At 50.1% G+C, this 20,771-nt stretch overlaps 4 protein-coding genes across 4 annotated transcripts; 3 read left to right on the forward strand and 1 right to left on the reverse strand.

Moving 5' to 3' along the window:
- Positions 1–586: 586 nt before the first annotated feature.
- Positions 587–4,471, forward strand: LOC140037870 (uncharacterized). The gene is made up of 3 exons (XM_072083022.1): positions 587–2,420; positions 2,464–2,787; positions 3,009–4,471. The coding sequence occupies exons 1-3, from the start codon at positions 587–589 to the stop codon at positions 4,469–4,471; spliced, it is 3,621 nt and encodes a 1,206-aa protein (XP_071939123.1).
- Positions 4,472–4,592: 121 nt separating this feature from the next.
- LOC140037871 (uncharacterized) lies at positions 4,593–6,143 on the forward strand. Its single transcript, XM_072083024.1, has 3 exons — positions 4,593–5,002; positions 5,192–5,425; positions 5,594–6,143. The coding sequence occupies exons 1-3, from the start codon at positions 4,593–4,595 to the stop codon at positions 6,141–6,143; spliced, it is 1,194 nt and encodes a 397-aa protein (XP_071939125.1).
- Positions 6,144–9,830: 3,687 nt separating this feature from the next.
- LOC140037872 (uncharacterized) lies at positions 9,831–11,660 on the forward strand. Its single transcript, XM_072083025.1, has 3 exons — positions 9,831–9,887; positions 9,999–11,565; positions 11,650–11,660. The coding sequence occupies exons 1-3, from the start codon at positions 9,831–9,833 to the stop codon at positions 11,658–11,660; spliced, it is 1,635 nt and encodes a 544-aa protein (XP_071939126.1).
- A 4,456-nt stretch (positions 11,661–16,116) lies between these two features.
- LOC140037873 (uncharacterized) lies at positions 16,117–17,946 on the reverse strand. The gene is made up of 3 exons (XM_072083026.1): positions 17,890–17,946; positions 16,212–17,778; positions 16,117–16,127 (listed from the first exon to the last, which is right to left on the reverse strand). The coding sequence occupies exons 1-3, from the start codon at positions 17,944–17,946 to the stop codon at positions 16,117–16,119; spliced, it is 1,635 nt and encodes a 544-aa protein (XP_071939127.1).
- Between the last annotated feature and the right edge of the window lie 2,825 nt (positions 17,947–20,771).

Genomic DNA, 20,771 nt, shown 5'->3' on the forward strand with positions numbered 1-20,771 from the left:
AGGCGCCGTCACGCAAAACCCTAGAAGACTCCGAACCCTAAGGGACTTTGACTCCCACAAGGAAATTACAACCCATTCGGCCCTATATAAGCAACGCCATAAGACCACACAAGGTACGTATAGACTAGTACTCTAAACTATTACTCTGTGGACAAGCTTTACTGACTTGACCGTCGGAGTTATTCTGGGGACGCCAGTCCCGCCCTCTTCCTTTCTTTACAGGACCCTCAGCTCGGTTCACCCTCTCAGGTCGGCTGCGCCTGATCAGCTCGGCTCGCAACAGTTCAGCTCGGATCTGGTTTTTGGCTGTCGCATCAATTGGCGCCGTCTGTGGGAACACGTAATTCTTCTCTTGCGAATCATGCCAAGAACGAGGTCCCAAAGGAATGCCGGTGGATCCAAGGGGAACGAGGGAAGCAGCCCCCAACACCCCTCACGAGGGCCGACTCCTGGAGACGAGGGCGTGGGGCTCTTACGAATTCCGCCGGAGCAGTTGGTCCAGGCGGTGGCAGGGAACCTGCCAACTTTTGAGGCAATTGTGAACTACATGAAAGGGTAGGCAGTAGGTCATCCCGGCCAGGGACTAATGAGCCAGGGAGATGGGCCGTCCAAATCTAGGACGGGGAGCCCTAGCCCTCCGCCAAAAAGGGTACGCAGGGAGCTCACGCGCGACCAGGTTGACGTTGTAGAACCTTCTCACAAACACTCCAGAACCGAGCACCCGGAGCCCTTTCGGAGGTGTTCTAAGGAGGAACTCTCACCACGGAAGGAGCAGCTCCAGGTGCAGGACGAGCTGGACCTGCTTTTAGATCCAGAGGCGGATAGGTATATCGCCTCCCCCTTCATCCCTGACATCGAAGACTACCCGCTGCCAGCGAAGTTCAAGATACAAAGCATGAAGTCTTACGATGCGACCACGGATCCGGAAGATCACTTGTTTGCCTTCATGACCCAAATACGCCTGCAAACTGCTACGGATGCGGTTAGGTGCAAGACCTTTCCAATGTTTTTGGAGGGTAAGGCACGTCAGTGGTTCCAGGAGCTTCCTCCCAGGTCCATCCGGTCCTTTACCCAGCTCGCGCGACTGTTCGCGGCCCAGTTCGTTTCATCACGAGCCTTCTCCAAGAGTACGGCGCATCTGATGACTATCCAGCAAATGCCTGAGGAGTCCTTGCGCGAATACATGGTACGTTTCAATAACGAGTCCCTTCAGGTTCGAGATCGCGATGACAAGGTGGTCATTGTTGCCTTCATTAACGGGTTGCGAAAACAAAAGCTCTATACCGAACTGGTGGAGAGACCTCCCAAGTCAGTTCGGGAAATGCTAGACCGAGCTCATGAGAAGGCCAATGCGGAGGAAGCCAATCGCCTTAAGAGTGCGCAAGAAAGATTGAGGGATGACAAGCGCAGGAGGGGCGCCGACCAGGTGGATGTACAGCCTAGCCAGGGAAGGAAAAACGCTTATGACCGCCTTCCCAGGAGCCGTCCAATGGGAGGAAACAAGTCCTGGACTGGTCTCACGGCACCTCGAGCTCGGGTGCTCGCAGTGATGGAACAGGAGGGGCTCTCTCGACCTCCCCGTCCTTTGGCCGGGGACAAAAGCAGACGGGACCAAGGTCTGTATTGCGCTTATCATCGAGATGCGGGGCACGATACAGAGGACTGTCGTCACCTCAAGAAAGACATTGAAAAACTGATCAAACGAGGCCATCTGGGGCAGTTCATACTAGAGGAACGAGCTGACCAGCAACGAGGAAGGCCCAGGTCAGAACGTCCGAGCTACACTCGGGACCGCACTCAGGGGCCTCGTGGCCGAACTCCCGAGCAGGAAACACAAAATCTCGCGGGGGTGATTAACACTATTGCCGGAGGACCTGCTGGTGGGGATAGTCATACAGCTCGATGGCACAATCGCCCCCCTCCCACGGGGGAGAGCTCGGCCAAGCGATTGAAGATGTATGAGGAAATAATCTATGGACTTGAAGACGCAGTCCCTCTGGCCTCTAATAATCATGAAGCCATTGTGATAGAAGTCATCACCTGTAATTACAAGGTGAAGAAGGTATACATAGACAATGGAAGTACCATAGACGTGCTGTATTACAAGACCTTTAAGGAGCTACAGTTGGAGGATAGACAGCTCGTACCGGTTCAAACTCCGTTGATCGATTTTGCGGGTCCTCCCGTGAGGCCGAAAGGAATGATCACTCTCATGGTTACGGTGGAGGTGTCCCCGAAGTGCCGAACGGTCCCGGTAAACTTCGCGGTGGTTAAGGAGCCGTCGTCGTACAATATGATTCTGGGACGGTCCACACTGAATGCCCTCCGAGCTATTTGCTCCACCTTGCATCTCAGTATGAAGTTTCCTACTTCTGCTGGGGTGGCTGAGGTGCTGGGAGATCCGGAGGTGGCGAGGGCGTGTTATATTGCCACCCTCAAGGGCAAAGAAAATTTGTAGCTCAGACAGTTTGTTTAGAGCCCTGGGAGCCCATGGAGAAAGGAGAAAGATTGGAGACAGACGAGGGTTAGCCGAGCTGCCCGTCCAGCTCGACCGACCTGAGCGCACGGTGAAGGTTGGCACCGGCCTAGGCGAGCTGGTCAGGAGTTCTTTGGAATCTCTCTTGGAGGAAAATGCTGAGATTTTTGCTTGGAGTGCTGATGACATGCCAGGAATCCCCATCGAGTTGGCAGTCCATAGGCTACATGTGTCCCCCAACGTCCGACCTGTGAAGCAGAAGAAGAGGAACTTTGCTCCTGAGCGAAAGGAGGTCGTCAAAAACGAGGTGGGTAAGTTGTTGGAGGCTAAGATCGTTAAGAAACTCTACTACCCGACCTGACTAGCCAATCCGGTGCTGGTCAAGAAGGAGGAGAAAGCTTGGAGGATATGTGTGGATTTCACTGACTTAAATAAGGCTTGCCCGAAGGACTGTTACCCACTCACACGGATTGACCAACTCGTGGACTCAACAGCTGGCTATGAGATTTTCTATTTCTTGAATGCCTTCAAGGGGTACCATCAGATAGCCTTGGACGAGGAGAATCAGGAGAAGACCTCGTTTATCACCGAGGAAGCACATATTGTTACGTCACCATGCCATTCGGACTAAAGAATGCAGGTGCGACCTATCAGAGGTTGGTAAACAAGTTGTTCAAGAATCAGATCGGTCGAAACCTGGAGGTTTATGTGGACGATATGTTAGTAAAAAGTCAAACTCAGGAGCAGTTCATCTCTGACCTGAGAGAAATTTTTGAGATTCTTCGGAGCTCACGAATGCGGCTAAACCCAAAGAAGTGTACCTTTGGGGTCAGGTCGGGAAAATTCCTAGGCTACATGATTTCTAAAGAAGGGGTGAGAGCTAACCCAGACAAGATCAAGGCTATCATGGACATGGCTCCACCCCGGAATATTAAGGAAGTGCAACGTCTGACAGGGAGGATGGCAGCCTTGAACAGATTCCTGTCCAAATCGGCAGTTCGGGGGTCGCCTTTCTTCAAGGCCCTGAAAGGAGGTCGGCAGTTCGAGTGGAGCCCGGAGTGCCAGAAGGGGTTCGATGAACTGAAGGCCCACCTCGCTCGGTTGCCAGCCCTGACCTCTCCCAAATTGGGGGAGACCTTGTTCATTTACTTAGCTGTGGGAGAGGAGGCCATTAGCGCAGTGCTTGTGCGGGAGGAAAACAAAGTGCAAAAATCCGTGTATTATGTCAGCCGTGCCCTGCAGGGGGCCGAGACAAGGTACTCGGCGGTAGAACGATATGTTTTGGCATTAGTACATGCAGCTCGGAAGCTCAGGACGTACTTCCAAACTCACCCCGTAGTGGTCATGACGGACCAGCCTCTGAAGCAGATCCTTTCCAAGCCCGAGTCCTCGAGTCGAATGGTGAAGTGGGCTGTGGAATTGTCAGAATACGACTTGGGATATCAGCCCCGAACGGCCATCAAAACCCAAGCGTTTGCGGACTTCATAGCGGATGGCGTTTCCTTTGGATCGCCCGAAGCGGAGGTCGATCAGGCCAGGGACATACAAGCCAGGAAGGATGGAGAAGTTGTTAAAGATGCGCACACCAGACAAGCAGCGAAAACCTTACAGACTCCAAAAACTACCAAGGCCACCCAGGCCCGAGAAGCAGCAGAGGTCTTTGAGGCCGGAGACGCTGCCGAGGTCACCCAGACCATTCAGGTAGCGGAGGTCGGGCCGTCCAAAGAGGCAGATGAGGCCGAGCAGGTCAAAGAAACTGCCGAGGGCGGACAGGCTGGAGAAGCAGCTAAGGCCAAACAAATCCAAAAAATTGTCGAGGTCGGACCGGCCGGAGAGGCAGCGGAGGGGGGACAGGCATTAAACGTTGTCGAGGCCGAGCATTCTGGAAAAGCAGTCAAAGCTGAACTGGCCAGAGAGACGGCCCAGGCCAGGAAGGTTACTGAGGCTGCGGGACGAGCTGATCTCACCTGGACGTTGTACGTGGACGTCAAGTAAGGAAGGATGTGGGGCCGGGCTCCTCTTAATCAGCCCTACTGGGGAGGAGCTGCCCTACGCTCTGAGGTTCGATTTTAGAGCTTCTAACAATGAATCAGAGTATGAGACTCTAATTACAGGGATGGAGATGGCCCGGAAGTTAGGGGCTAGATCAATAAAGGCCTATAGCGACTCGCAGCTGATAGTGAACCAGGTATGGGGAAGCTATGAGATCAAAGAGGGGACGCTAAGAAGGTATGTGGCCAAGACACGCGAGCTGAAGGGTCTGTTCGAGCAGTTCGCGCTTGAGCAGATTCCGCGAAGCCAGAACAAGAGAGCTGACGCCCTGTCTAAACTGGCCTCTACCTCGGTTGGCGTCTTAGGTCGTGAAATACTGGTGGAGGTCGTCAGAAGTCGGGCCTATAAACCGTTCAATGCTGTGGTCATTCAGGTGGTGAGCTCGTGGATGGATCCTATTGTCCAGTACCTGGCTCAAGGGGAGCTCCCACCGAGCAGGGTAGAGTCCCGCAAAGTCCTCCTTAAGTCGCAGAAGTACGTGCTCACGCATGGAGTCTTATACAGGAAATCTCACTTGCAACCCTGGTTGAAATGTGTAACGCCCGAGAAAGGAAGTTGTGTCTTGCGCGAGTTGCATGAAGGCATCTGCGGCAATCACGTTGGCCCTAGAGTATTGGCCAAGAAGGGAATGCTGGCTGGATACTATTGACCCACCATCTTCAGGGACTCGGCCGAGCTGGTAGCCCGGTGTAAGTCTTGCCAGTTACATGCCCCAATCCATCACACCCCCACTCAGGAAATGATTCCTCTCAATAGCCCGTGGCCATTCTTCCAATGGGGGATTGACCTGTTGGGGCCGTTTCCCCGAGCTCCAGGTGGCTACGAACACTTGGTGGTAGCCATTGATTACTTCACTAAGTGGGTAGAGGCCGAGTCCATCAACACGATTAGCAGCAGGTCGATCCAGAAATTCCTCTGGAAAAGCATAGTCTGCCGATTTGGCATACCAAGGGCTCTCATCTCGGACAACGGCAGGCAGTTCGCTGACCACTCTCTCCAGGAATGGTGCACGGAGCTCGGCATCCAGTAGCACTTCACTTCAGTGGGGCACCCCCAAACCAATAGACAGGTCGAGAATGTCAACAGAACCATCCTGCACGGCCTGAAGACAAGAATAGAGTCTGTCCGAACTAATTGGCTGGAGGAGCTGCCCACCATACTATGGGCTTACCGGACAACGCCTCGGACGGCCACCCAAGAGACACCATTCGTCCTGACATACGGGGTCGAGGCAGTAATCCCAGCAGAGATTGGAGTGCCCTCGGGTAGGGTGCAACACTTTGTGGCTCAGGATAATGAGGAGGAGATGCGGCTTGACTTGGACCTGCTCGAGCATCGAAGGGAAGAAGCGGCTATAAGAATGGCTAAGTATAAGGGCCAGGTCGCACGCTATTACAATGCCAGGGTTAGGCACCTTTCTTTCAAGCCAGGAGACCTGGTATTACGCAAGAACTCCGTGAGCCGAGCTGGGGGCACGGGTAAGTTAGACCCAAACTGGGAAGGTCCCTACGTGGTAAGGGAAGCTGACCGGGTAGGTTATTGTAAGCTAGCTCACCTGGATGGAGGCGAAGTCCCGCGCACCTGGCACAATTCAAATTTAAGGCTTTTTCTTTAGTATCCTGCCTGAGCTGAAAATGGTCAGCTGGACAGGTCTGTTTTCATTTTGTTAGTTCAGCACTTGGGCTTATAATGTATTCAAAGCTTTTAAATAATAGAAAATTTTTACAAGTGTTGGATGAGAAAGTATGCCATCTATTCCATTTCAAAAAAAAGGCATATACATGCGGAGGGCCATACAAAAGCGAGCTGGCCAGCTCGGTCCCTACCTTAGCCTAATTCCTATAGGCCTATCCTATGTACTATCCGTCTAGCTCTCCCCTTGCTGTTCTTACTCTGGCTCGGGAGAGGCTGCGGGAAGAGTAAGGTCGGCGACCAAGGCAACCAGGTCGCGCCCATTGGAGTAGCCCGTGACAAGCCTGTCAATTTGATGGACGGCTTGGGGGTTGTAGTCAGGCCATTTGCTCAGGTCAAAACCCAGCAAGTTCAAGGACTGAACATCAGCCATGGCTTTGGTGTAGCCGAGCTGCAGGACGGGGCCATTCAGGATGGCCAGGTCGTTCATGAAGCCCTCAGACTTCTTAAACTCTTGAACGCCTAGCTGACGCCCTTCCTCCTTAGCCGCTTCCACCAGCTCGGTAAATCTTTTGTGCTCGGCCTTCAGAGCCGCGGCCAGCTCAGCTGCTTTCTTCTTCCCCAGCTCGCAGGAGGATTTGGCATCCGCAAGTTGTTTCTTCAGGGACTCTAGCTCGGCCTCCGCGGCTTCGAGTTGGCTTGATAGCCTTTCCTTGGCGGCGTCGACCTGAGATAGGTTGACCCTCATATTTTCGTACCGCTGCGCGAGCTCGGCCCCAGCGATATTGAGCTGCAGATCGAATACAGGATAAGAAATCAGCAAATTGAAGGGGATGTCAGGGAGGCACTAAGTTAAGGAATCACCTGAGCTGTACTGAGGTAAATATGCTCCAGCAGTTCGGAGTTGGAGGCGAGTTGGATGAAGTGGTGATCGCGTGGGAGCACTGCGCCCTGGACAAGCTCCCAGGCAGTTTCAGGGAATTGAGCTCGGTCATTCACCGACAGCCCCCACTTGGGGCAGAAATGCTGGGGGTGCGGGTGCGAGCTCTGGCCGGTAGGAGGCTTCAGAGGAATCACGTTCCTCATACGCCACATGGCTGGAGGTGACTCGGACGAGGCCTGCTGCTCGGCGGAGTTCACTCCGTAGTGGAGCGCAAGAGCTGTTCAGGGTTCCTCCTGGGATTGGGGGGAAGTTGCCTCGGTCCTAGCCCTTTTGGCCGCCGTCTTTTTCCTTTTCTTCTTTGGCTCCTCTCCAGGTGACGACTGAGTTGTGATCTGAGGATTGGGCACTGGCGGAGGAGGAGGAGCCGCGCTACTGGGGGCCGCGGATAGAGCGGGAGTAGGAGTGCTAGTACTACCGGATCCTCCAATGTTCAAAAGCTGGGAGAATCTCTTCACTGCAGAGGAAAAAGAGTGGGTCAGCTCGGGCAGTGTGACCAAACTCATTAAAAAGAAGGAAGAAATAAGGCCCAGAAGTTACAAGCTGTCAGCTCCTCTGGGAGAAGGGGTCGGAGATCGGGGGGCAGGGTCATTCACCTCTGCTCGGATCAGCCCTGCCGACCAGAGCTGTGCATTGTTAAACTCTTTAACTTTCAGCCGGGCTTCCGAGCTGACCAGGCGGTCCAGCTCGGCTTCAGGCAGAGGTGAGGGAATTGGATCAGAAACCTGGGTCTCCTCCCTTCAGGTCAGGGGAGGAATCCCAGTGTTCTTCACAAAAAAGAATTGTGCCTTCCAGTCTTTGATGGAGGAAGGTATTTGCATGAACAGCTCGCGGGTGGGGAGCTCCCCTCCGCTCCTGCGAGCGAAGTAGAACCAGCCGTGAACCGGGCCGCTCACCTTCATTTGAAAAAATGACCTAAACAGTTCCAAGGAATAAGGAATTTCGAGAGCTCGGCACAAAATGAAGAAGCCGAGGATTGACCGAATGGCATTGGGAACGAGTTGGGTAATTCGGATGCCCCAGAAGGTCAGAATGTCATAAAGGAATTGGAGGATGGGAAGGCGGAGACCAGCCACGAGCTGATCCTTGTAGATAACTACAAATTCAGAAGGAGGTCGGCACGCGTACTCCCCCGGTTGGGCTGCCCTAGCCCCGAACTGGGGAGGAATATCGTACCTCCCCACCAGCTCGTCCACGTTCCCCTGATCAAGGATAGGGGGAATTATTTCGACTTCCCCAAAGTCGATATCGGGCGCCCTAGGGGGGTCCAGCCCTAGCGCGAGCTGGAACTGCCTCCAGAGGGATCCCTGGGCCAGTAGCTCCAGTCTCAGGTTGGGCAGATTGACCAGGCTGGTCCATGGTTAAAATTGGAGAAGGAAGGTACTCAGACCCGGACGAACTGGAAGAAGAAAAGCTAGAAAAGAGTATCTCTATGAGTGCAGGTCGGGTTACTCTACGCCTAGGTGCCGAGCTAGTAAGGTCTGAGTGTGTGGAAGAGGAAAACATAAAATGGAAAGAAGACTTACTAGCGGATGATAGGGAAGAGCTGATAGATGATTAACGCAACTCTCGGGTGGATTCACTAGGCGAGGAGCGAGCTGAAGAAGATTGGAGAAAGGAGAGAATGAGAATGGAAGCTTGAAAATGACGTTTGGTAGGACCTATTTATAGGCCTCCTGGGCGGGAAGTTGAAGAGCCCCGAGTTGGAAATTCGAATTTATTGCAAAGGGACGGTTACCTTGGAAAACGTTTGCGCTGACAACCGCCATCATGGGGGGACGCGACCTTTGAGGTTACGGTTATGACGGTATACGTGGCGGTTTTCCGAAGAAGGTGCGCGATCGTGGGATCATGGGCCCCGCACTAGGCCGACCTGACGCTTCGTAATTTGGTCCAGACTCATGCGACTTCTCGGTGAATCTAAACTCAAGGGGGGCTAGTGTAGTGGGGCAAATCCACGCATGCCACGTGTCAGCTCGGTAGGTGACGCACGTCAGTTCGGCGTTAGGGACTACGCAGCTTGCACGTGCAAGCTCGGCAGGAGAGAGCCAGCTCTGCTGTGTCAAGGGCTCCTGTACTGGGCCTTATGGGCTGCCACCTTCGAACTTATAGGTGCCGTCACGCAAAACCCTTGAAGACTCCGAACCCTAAGGGGACTTTGACTCCCACAAGGAAACTACAGCCCATTCGGCCCTATATAAGCAACGCCATAAGACCACACAAGGTACGTATAGACTAGTACTCTAAACTATTACTCTGTGGACAAGCTTTACTGACTTGACCGTCGGAATTATTCTGGGGACGCCAGTCCCGCACTCTTCCTTTCTTTACAGGACCCTCAGCTCGGTTCACCCTCTCAGGTCGGCTGCGCCTGATCAGCTCGGCTCGCAACAGTTCAGCTCGGATCTGGTTTTTGGCTGTCGCATCAATTTGCGCCGTCTGTGGGAACACGTAATTCTTCTCTTGCGAATCATGCCAAGAACGAGGTCCCAGAGGAATGCCGGTGGATCCAAGGGGAACGAGGGAATCAGCCCCCAACACCCCTCACGAGGGCCGACTCCTGGAGACGAGGGCGTGGGGCTCTCACGAATTTCGCCGGAGCAGTTGGTCCAGGCGGTGGCAGGGAACCTGCCAACTTTTGAGGCAATTGTGAACTACATGAAGGGGTAGGCAGTAGGTCATCCCGGCCAGGGACTAATGAGCCAGGGAGATGGGCCGTCCGAATCTAGGATGGGGAGCCCTAGCCCTCCGCCAAAAAGGGTACGCCGGGAGCTCATGCGCGATCAGGTTGACGTTGTAGAACCTTCTCACAAACACTCCAGAACCGAGCACCCGGAGCCCTTTCGGAGGTGTTCTAAGGAGGAATTCTCACCACGGAAGGAGCAGCTCTAGGTGCAGGACGAGCTGGACCTGCTTTTAGATCCAGAGGCGGATAGGTATATCGCCTCCCCCTTCGTCCCTGACATCGAAGACTACCCGCTGCCAGCGAAGTTCAAGATACAAAGCATGAAGTCTTACGATGCGACCACGGATCCGGAAGATCACTTGTTTGCCTTCATTACCCAAATACGCCTGCAAACTGCTACGGATGCGGTTAGGTGCAAGACCTTTCCAATGTTTTTGGAGGGTAAGGCGCGTCAGTGGTTCCAGGAGCTTCCTCCCAGGTCCATCCGGTCCTTTGCCCAGCTCGCGCGACTATTCGCGGCCCAGTTCGTTTCATCACGAGCCTTCTCCAAGAGTACGGCGCATCTGATGACTATCCAGCAAAGGCCTGAGGAGTCCTTGCGCGAATACATGGTACGTTTCAATAACGAGTCCCTTCAAGTTCGAGATCGCGATGACAAGGTGGTCATTGTTGCCTTCATTAACGGGCTGCGAAAACAAAAGCTCTATACCGAGCTCGTGGAGAGACCTCCCAAGTCAGTTCGGGAAATGCTAGACCGAGATCATGAGAAGGCCAACGCGGAGGAAGCCAATCGCCTTAAGAGTGTGCAAGAAAGATTGAGGGATGACAAGCGCAGGAGGGGCGCCGACCAGGTGGATGTACAGCCTATCCAGGGAAGGAAAAACGCTTATGACCGCCTTCCCAGGAGCCGTCCAATGGGAGGAAACAAGTCCTGGACTGGTCTCACGGCACCTCGAGCTCGGGTGCTCGCAGTGATGGAACAGGAGAGGCTCTCTCGACCTCCTCGTCCTTTGGCCGGTGACAAAAGCAGACGGGATCAACGTCTGTATTGTGCTTATCATCGAGATGTGGGGCACGATACAGAGGACTGCCGTCACCTCAAGAAAGACATTGAAAAACTGATCAAACGAGGCCATCTGGGGCAGTTCATACGAGAGGAACGAGCTGACCAGCAACGAGGAAGACCCAGGTCAGAACGTCCGAGCTACACCCGGGACCGACCTCAGGGGGCTCGTGGCCGAACTCTCGAACAGGAAACACAGAATCTCGCGGGGGTGATTAACACTATTGCCGGAGGACCTGCTGGTGGGGATAGTCATACAGTTCGGTGGCACAATCGCCCCCCTCCCACGGGGGAGAGCTCGGCCAAGCGATTGAAGATGTATGAGGAAATAATCTATGGACTTGAAGACGCAGTCCCTCTGGCCTCTAATAATCATGAAGCCATTGTGATAGAAGTCATCACCTGTAATTACAAGGTGAAAAAGGTATACATAGACAATGGAAGTACCATAGACGTGCTGTATTACAAGACCTTTAAGGAGCTACAGCTGGAGGATAGACAGCTCGTACCTGTTCGAACTTCGTTGATCGGTTTTGCGGGTCCTCCCGTGAGGCCGGAAGGAATGATCACTCTCATGGTTACGGTGGGGGTGTCCCCGAAGTGCCGAACGGTCCCGGTAAACTTCGCGGTGGTTAAGGAGCCGTCGTCGTACAATATGATTCTGGGACGGTCCACACTGAATGCCCTCCGAGCTATTTGCTCCCCCTTGCATCTTAGTATGAAGTGTAGACACCAAATTTTTGGTTTCGAATTTTACTTGTTTAATTAGTTTAATTTTAGATTTGTTGTTTCAATTTTAGATTTATCTTAGGGGTTTCCTGTTTCACGTCTCTTATTTTAATTAGTTTACGAACATTTATTTCATTTATGGATTCAAAAAGAAAAATCATAAAAAAAAGAGAAAAAGTGAAAATGAGAAAAATGAAAAAAGGAAAAATAGAAAGTTGCATTTTGTTGTTTCTAGTTTATTTATTTTTTATCCAATGTTATTTAAGTTGTTTTTGTTATTATTATTATTATTATTATTATTATTATCAATTTTGTTTAATTAATTAATTAGAGAAAAAAAAGAAAAAAAAAGAAGAAAAAAAGAAAGAAAATTAGCATTTCATTTTATCTTAATTAGCATTTCTGCATTTATTTTTTATTATTTATTATTAGGTAATTAGTTATCTATATTAATTAGTTATTATTAAAAAAAAAAAAAGAGTGTCGCGGCATGCACGCTGCAATTTTTTGCAGCTTGCAAAGGACAATCACAGAGGCCCCGTTGGAGGGCTGGATGTGAAGGAAGGGCAGGCCTTTCATCCTCACCATTGGGGTGAGGGTTTAGGAGTCTTGGGCTCCATATAAAAAGAAGAAAAACAGCCGCAGCTAGAGGAGAGGGGGATAACGGCTGAGTTTGGGAAAAGAAAGACACAACCGAGGAGAAGGTTTGGAGGGTGAGCAAAGCGAGAGAGAGGCTTCCGTAAGAGGGAAACAGAGGAGTTTGAGAGAAAGGAAGGGCCGACAATTGAGAGAGAAGACTGGGGGTGATTGACGGTTGAAAATCTGGGGGGTTGGAGTCTTGGAGCGAGAGAGAAACAAAGAAAAGAGGAACCAGAAACTAGAAAGAGTGAGGGAAAGCTTCGAGAGTGAAAAGAAACCAGAGAAGGAACAAGCTTTGGTCAACAATAGGCGACTGAAATTATCTCCCAGGCCAATAGATTGAAGCTTGAAGTAACGGGTTCTGCATTACTGGAAATCGCTGCAACATAATTTCTGGGTTCGTTCTGGCAGCTTTCGTGATTTCCCTGAAATACCTCACCTTCGTTGATTACGCTAGCATCCTCAGGTAAATCCGTCCTTTCCTTTAGTTAGTCTTGTATCATTTCCCTGAAGCTTCAAGCTTAGTAAACCAGAGATTCTGGACTCATGCGTTGTGGATTTAATGAAGTGAAACATGAAAGTATGGACTCACGAGAGAAATCCCTAAGGGTCTAGCGTTGGACTAGCCCATTCTATGAATTCCTACTAGCGTTGGATTAGTGAAAACGTACATTCATCCATCACATTCATTCATGGCTATGGAAAGCGAGTAGACATGCCAAATACTCATAAACACGTAGCACATAACACTTAGCATGCTCGACTAGATGCAAAAGCCTAATAAAGCAAGAAACACATATCAACAAAAGCAAAGCAATCAAGCTAAAGGACCTATTACATTTGCTAGCTAGGCACACGTCTTCAATAGGTCTTCATCATATGCTCCTCCAAGCCCTATCTATTACAAGCCAAGAGGTGTACACATACCCCATAAAGAATAACTTAAATAAAAAGCAAAAGTACATGACATAAATAAAAGGAATTAAGGAAAGGCTAGGAAAGCAAAGTAGACATGCAATTCACTTAATACGTTGGATCACGTAGGGGAGAGACAAAAAGATAAAAGAAGCTTATACCTCCCCTTTTCGTGATGCTAATAAAGTGGACAAAACTTAATCTGGGCTAAAGTCACCAAATGACGGGATAATTTGGGCTAAATTCATCAAAACAAAGGATTAATGCACCAATTTAGTGGTAAAACACATATAAACCAATTTGATTCCACCAAAACATCGAATCCTTTTTCAATTGCAATCAAAAAACGACCAAACAATGCATAATGACCAAGGAAAAGTGGAACAACTCATCCAAATTCCCAAATATAGCAACTAAATAGGAACTCGAAACAACCCTTAAACGATCATTCAAGTCCAAATGAAACATTTTAGGAACTTTAAAAGTCCCAAGAGCAAGAAAAAGGCCAAAACCCATTTATTTCAGAAAATTCAAGAAAATAGGCGAACACAAGCTCATTTGAACACAAAGTTCTTAAACTCTTGCATTAAGTACCACCCAAACAAATGAAAGAAAATGAGCAATCGAGTTGCAAAGTTGAGGCTACCAAGGACTCAATTGTGAACACTAACCAAGCACTCAAACCTAATCAAAACACTTTTAGGAACTTCAAGGGTCCAAGGGCAAAGGAAAAGGCAAATAATGGTTCAAATGCAAATATCTTAGGACCTAATTGCAAGAACATGGAATGTAATTGGGTCACAGTGCAACAAAGGGAGACTTGGGGGGTCAAAATGCAATTTTCAAGAGCATTTACATGCATGCTACGTAGAAGAACAATTTCTGCAAAACTGAAGCTTTCTTTACTTCTGCAAAATCCTGCTGCAATCCTTTGCAGCTTCAAACCATGCGTATTTCATTCAAAAAAAAATGCACAAAATTCATTGTTTGCCAACCCAACTCATAGGAAACCCAAATCATCAATTTTATGCCATAATCATCTATCATTAGTGATCCCAACAGAGTATCCAAGCAAGAAAACAAAGAAAGAAACCACAGAGATTCTCAATCTTTGCTCAAAACATCCAACCAGAACATTCAACAAAACATGCTAAAACTGGACCACAAAGCAACCAAAATATTAGACATCTGTACAAGAATTCTCAAGGCTACGTCATACAATCCATGAAGATGCTTGCTGCAATTCAAACTTGCTGCCATCTTACGGTTCAAACAACACAGCCGAAATAACTAAAGCTTCTAGCTTGCAAAACAAGGGCAGTGTTATGGCCTGCTGTAAATTCTGGGTTCATGCAATGAAGTTGATCATCAATGATATAAACAAACAGCAAAACAGCGATAGAGGAAAAGGAAAAAGTGCCGCAAGTTTTCTGCAACCTAAAGTGAAGTTTGCTGCATTATGTTTCCAATCTTGCGGCAATTTCCAGCATGTTTACAAACATTTACATGACCCAAGGAAACCTGGAAACGCCTCACTCAATGCCCCAGAACTTCAACCCAATCTACTTTAGATCAAACAGCAAAATCATAAGTTCAATCCCTGCCTTCCTCCCCCCAGAAAATCCGAAAAGCAAAAGATGCAAACTTTTAACTATTTTTTAGCAGTAAACTTCGGACCGTGCATTCCCAGATTGAAACGTAAGCATAATCATTGAACAACAACCAAGAACATGCAGCCTGCTAACCAGATTCTACAACATTTAAGTAAGCAAAAAAAATCATGATACAAACAATAGCAGCAAAAGGCAACAGCTTTGGACTGTACAATGAAAAGGACCGCACAAAAATAGCATCTGTCTAGCAACCAAATCCACAACGCATGAGTCCAGAATCTCTGGTTTACTAAGCTTGAAGCTTCAGGGAAATGATACAAGACTAACTAAAGGAAAGGACGGATTTACCTGAGGATGCTAGCGTAATCAACGAAGGTGAGGTATTTCAGGGAAATCACGAAAGCTGCCAGAACGAACCCAGAAATTATGTTGCAGCGATTTCCAGTAATGCAGAACCCGTTACTTCAAGCTTCAATCTATTGGCCTGGGAGATAATTTCAGTCGCCTATTGTTGACCAAAGCTTGTTCCTTCTCTGGTTTCTTTTCACTCTCGAAGCTTTCCCTCACTCTTTCTAGTTTCTGGTTCCTCTTTTCTTTGTTTCTCTCTCGCTCCAAGACTCCAACCCCCCAGATTTTCAACCGTCAATCACCCCCAGTCTTCTCTCTCAATTGTCGGCCCTTCCTTTCTCTCAAACTCCTCTGTTTCCCTCTTACGGAAGCCTCTCTCTCGCTTTGCTCACCCTCCAAACCTTCTCCTCGGTTGTGTCTTTCTTTTCCCAAACTCAGCCGTTATCCCCCTCTCCTCTAGCTGCGGCTGTTTTTCTTCTTTTTATATGGAGCCCAAGACTCCTAAACCCTCACCCCAATGGTGAGGATGAAAGGCCTGCCCTTCCTTCACATCCAGCCCTCCAACGGGGCCTCTGTGATTGTCCTTTGCAAGCTGCAAAAAATTGCAGCGTGCATGCCGCGACACTCTTTTTTTTTTTTTAATAATAACTAATTAATATAGATAACTAATTACCTAATAATAAATAATAAAAAATAAATGCAGAAATGCTAATTAAGATAAAATGAAATGCTAATTTTCTTTCTTTTTTTCTTCTTTTTTTTTCTTTTTTTTCTCTAATTAATTAATTAAACAAAATTGATAATAATAATAATAATAATAATAATAATAACAAAAACAACTTAAATAACATTGGATAAAAAATAAATAAACTAGAAACAACAAAATGCAACTTTCTATTTTTCCTTTTTTCATTTTTCTCATTTTCACTTTTTCTCTTTTTTTTATGATTTTTCTTTTTGAATCCATAAATGAAATAAATGTTCGTAAACTAATTAAAATAAGAGACGTGAAACAGGAAACCCCTAAGATAAATCTAAAATTGAAACAACAAATCTAAAATTAAACTAATTAAACAAGTAAAATTCGAAACCAAAAATTTGGTGTCTACACTTCATACTAAGATGCAAGGGGGAGCAAATAGCTCGGAGGGCATTCAGTGTGGACCGTCCCAGAATCATATTGTACGACGACGGCTCCTTAACCACCGCGAAGTTTACCGGGACCGTTCGGCACTTCGGGGACACCCCCACCGTAACCATGAGAGTGATCATTCCTTCCGGCCTCACGGGAGGACCCGCAAAACCGATCAACGAAGTTCGAACAGGTACGAGCTGTCTATCCTCCAGCTGTAGCTCCTTAAAGGTCTTGTAATACAGCACGTCTATGGTACTTCCATTGTCTATGTATACCTTTTTCACCTTGTAATTACAGGTGATGACTTCTATCACAATGGCTTCATGATTATTAGAGGCCAGAGGGACTGCGTCTTCAAGTCCATAGATTATTTCCTCATACATCTTCAATCGCTTGGCCGAGCTCTCCCCCGTGGGAGGGGGGCGATTGTGCCACCGAACTGTATGACTATCCCCACCAGCAGGTCCTCCGGCAATAGTGTTAATCACCCCCGCGAGATTCTGTGTTTCCTGTTCGAGAGTTCGGCCACGAGCCCCCTGAGGTCGGTCCCGGGTGTAGCTCGGACGTTCTGACCTGGGTCTTCCTCGTTGCTGGTCAGCTCGTTCCTCTCGTATGAACTGCCCCAGATGGCCTCGTTTGATCAGTTTTTCAATGTCTTTCTTGAGGTGACGGCAGTCCTCTGTATCGTGCCCCACATCTCGATGATAAGCACAATACAGACGTTGATCCCGTCTGCTTTTGTCACCGGCCAAAGGACGAGGAGGTCGAGAGAGCCTCTCCTGTTCCATCACTGCGAGCACCCGAGCTCGAGGTGCCGTGAGACCAGTCCAGGACTTGTTTCCTCCCATTGGACGGCTCCTGGGAAGGCGGTCATAAGCGTTTTTCCTTCCCTGGATAGGCTGTACATCCACCTGGTCGGCGCCCCTCCTGCGCTTGTCATCCCTCAATCTTTCTTGCACACTCTTAAGGCGATTGGCTTCCTCCGCGTTGGCCTTCTCATGATCTCGGTCTAGCATTTCCCGAACTGACTTGGGAGGTCTCTCCACGAGCTCGGTATAGAGCTTTTGTTTTCGCAGCCCGTTAATGAAGGCAACAATGACCACCTTGTCATCGCGATCTCGAACTTGAAGGGACTCGTTATTGAAACGTACCATGTATTCGCGCAAGGACTCCTCAGGCCTTTGCTGGATAGTCATCAGATGCGCCGTACTCTTGGAGAAGGCTCGTGATGAAACGAACTGGGCCGCGAATAGTCGCGCGAGCTGGGCAAAGGACCGGATGGACCTGGGAGGAAGCTCCTGGAACCACTGACGCGCCTTACCCTCCAAAAACATTGGAAAGGTCTTGCACCTAACCGCATCCGTAGCAGTTTGCAGGCGTATTTGGGTAATGAAGGCAAACAAGTGATCTTCCGGATCCGTGGTCGCATCGTAAGACTTCATGCTTTGTATCTTGAACTTCGCTGGCAGCGGGTAGTCTTCGATGTCAGGGACGAAGGGGGAGGCGATATACCTATCCGCCTCTGGATCTAAAAGCAGGTCCAGCTCGTCCTGCACCTAGAGCTGCTCCTTCCGTGGTGAGAATTCCTCCTTAGAACACCTCCGAAAGGGCTCCGGGTGCTCGGTTCTGGAGTGTTTGTGAGAAGGTTCTACAACGTCAACCTGATCGCGCATGAGCTCCCGGCGTACCCTTTTTGGCGGAGGGCTAGGGCTCCCCATCCTAGATTCGGACGGCCCATCTCCCTGGCTCATTAGTCCCTGGCCGGGATGACCTACTGCCTACCCCTTCATGTAGTTCACAATTGCCTCAAAAGTTGGCAGGTTCCCTGCCACCGCCTGGACCAACTGCTCCGGCGAAATTCGTGAGAGCCCCACGCCCTCGTCTCCAGGAGTCGGCCCTCGTGAGGGGTGTTGGGGGCTGATTCCCTCGTTCCCCTTGGATCCACCGGCATTCCTCTGGGACCTCGTTCTTGGCATGATTCGCAAGAGAAGAATTACGTGTTCCCACAGACGGCGCAAATTGATGCGACAGCCAAAAACCAGATCCGAGCTGAACTGTTGCGAGCCGAGCTGATCAGGCGCAGCCGACCTGAGAGGGTGAACCGAGCTGAGGGTCCTGTAAAGAAAGGAAGAGTGCGGGACTGGCGTCCCCAGAATAATTCCGACGGTCAAGTCAGTAAAGCTTGTCCACAGAGTAATAGTTTAGAGTACTAGTCTATACGTACCTTGTGTGGTCTTATGGCGTTGCTTATATAGGGCCGAATGGGCTGTAGTTTCCTTGTGGGAGTCAAAGTCCCCTTAGGGTTCGGAGTCTTCAAGGGTTTTGCGTGACGGCACCTATAAGTTCGAAGGTGGCAGCCCATAAGGCCCAGTACAGGAGCCCTTGACACAGCAGAGCTGGCTCTCTCCTGCCGAGCTTGCACGTGCAAGCTGCGTAGTCCCTAACGCCGAACTGACGTGCGTCACCTACCGAGCTGACACGTGGCATGCGTGGATTTGCCCCACTACACTAGCCCCCCTTGAGTTTAGATTCACCGAGAAGTCGCATGAGTCTGGACCAAATTACGAAGCGTCAGGTCGGCCTAGTGCGGGGCCCATGATCCCACGATCGCGCACCTTCTTCGGAAAACCGCCACGTATACCGTCATAACCGTAACCTCAAAGGTCGCGTCCCCCCATGATGGCGGTTGTCAGCGCAAACGTTTTCCAAGGTAACCGTCCCTTTGCAATAAATTCGAATTTCCAACTCGGGGCTCTTCAACTTCCCGCCCAGGAGGCCTATAAATAGGTCCTACCAAACGTCATTTTCAAGCTTCCATTCTCATTCTCTCCTTTCTCCAATCTTCTTCAGCTCGCTCCTCGCCTAGTGAATCCACCCGAGAGTTGCGTTAATCATCTATCAGCTCTTCCCTATCATCCGCTAGTAAGTCTTCTTTCCATTTTATGTTTTCCTCTTCCACACACTCAGACCTTACTAGCTCGGCACCTAGGCGTAGAGTAACCCGACCTGCACTCATAGAGATACTCTTTTCTAGCTTTTCTTCTTCCAGTTCGTCCGGGTCTGAGTACCTTCCTTCTCCAATTTTAACCATGGACCAGCCTGGTCAATCTGCCCAACCTGAGACTGGAGCTACTGGCCCAGGGATCCCTCTGGAGGCAGTTCCAGCTCGCGCTAGGGCTGGACCCCCCTAGGGCGCCCGATATCGACTTTGGGGAAGTCGAAATAATTCCCCCTATCCTTGATCAGGGGAACGTGGACGAGCTGGTGGGGAGGTACGATATTCCTCCCCAGTTCGGGGCTAGGGCAGCCCAACCGGGGGAGTACGCGTGCCGACCTCCTTCTGAATTTGTAGTTATCTACAAGGATCAGCTCGTGGCTGGTCTCCGCCTTCCCATCCTCCAATTCCTTTATGACATTCTGACCTTCTGGGGCATCCGAATTACCCAACTCGTTCCCAATGCCATTCGGTCAATCCTCGGCTTCTTCATTTTGTGCCGAGCTCTCGAAATTCCTTATTCCTTGGAACTGTTTAGGTCATTTTTTCAAATGAAGGTGAGCGGCCCGGTTCACGGCTGGTTCTACTTCGCTCGCAGGAGCGGAGGGGAGCTCCCCACCCGCGAGCTGTTCATGCAAATACCTTCCTCCATCAAAGACTGGAAGGCACAATTCTTTTTTGTGAAGAACACTGGGATTCCTCCCCTGACCTGAAGGGAGGAGACCCAGGTTTCTGATCCAATTCCCTCACCTCTGCCTGAAGCCGAGCTGGACCGCCTGGTCAGCTCGGAAGCCCGGCTGAAAGTTAAAGAGTTTAACAATGCACAGCTCTGGTCGGCAGGGCTGATCCGAGCAGAGGTGAATGACCCTGCCCCCCGATCTCCGACCCCTTCTCCCAGAGGAGCTGACAGCTTGTAACTTCTGGGCCTTATTTCTTCCTTCTTTTTAATGAGTTTGGTCACACTGCCCGAGCTGACCCACTCTTTTTCCTCTGCAGTGAAGAGATTCTCCCAGCTTTTGAACATTGGAGGATCCGGTAGTACTAGCACTCCTACTCCCGCTCTATCCGCGGCCCCCAGTAGCGCGGCTCCTCCTCCTCCGCCAGTGCCCAATCCTCAGATCACAACTCAGTCGTCACCTGGAGAGGAGCCAAAGAAGAAAAGGAAAAAGACGGCGGCCAAAAGGGCTAGGACCGAGGCAACTTCCCCCCAATCCCAGGAGGAACCCTGAACAGCTCTTGCGCTCCACTACGGAGTGAACTCCGCCGAGCAGCAGGCCTCGTCCGAGTCACCTCCAGCCATGTGGCGTATGAGGAACGTGATTCCTCTGAAGCCTCCTACCGGCCAGAGCTCGCACCCGCACCCCCAGCATTTCTGCCCCAAGTGGGGGCTGTCGGTGAATGACCGAGCTCAATTCCCTGAAACTGCCTGGGAGCTTGTCCAGGGCGCAGTGCTCCCACGCGATCACCACTTCATCCAACTCGCCTCCAACTCCGAACTGCTGGAGCATATTTACCTCAGTACAGCTCAGGTGATTCCTTAACTTAGTG

This window comes from Coffea arabica, chromosome 3c, assembly GCF_036785885.1.
Source record: "Coffea arabica cultivar ET-39 chromosome 3c, Coffea Arabica ET-39 HiFi, whole genome shotgun sequence".
Lineage (NCBI taxonomy): Eukaryota > Viridiplantae > Streptophyta > Magnoliopsida > Gentianales > Rubiaceae > Coffea > Coffea arabica.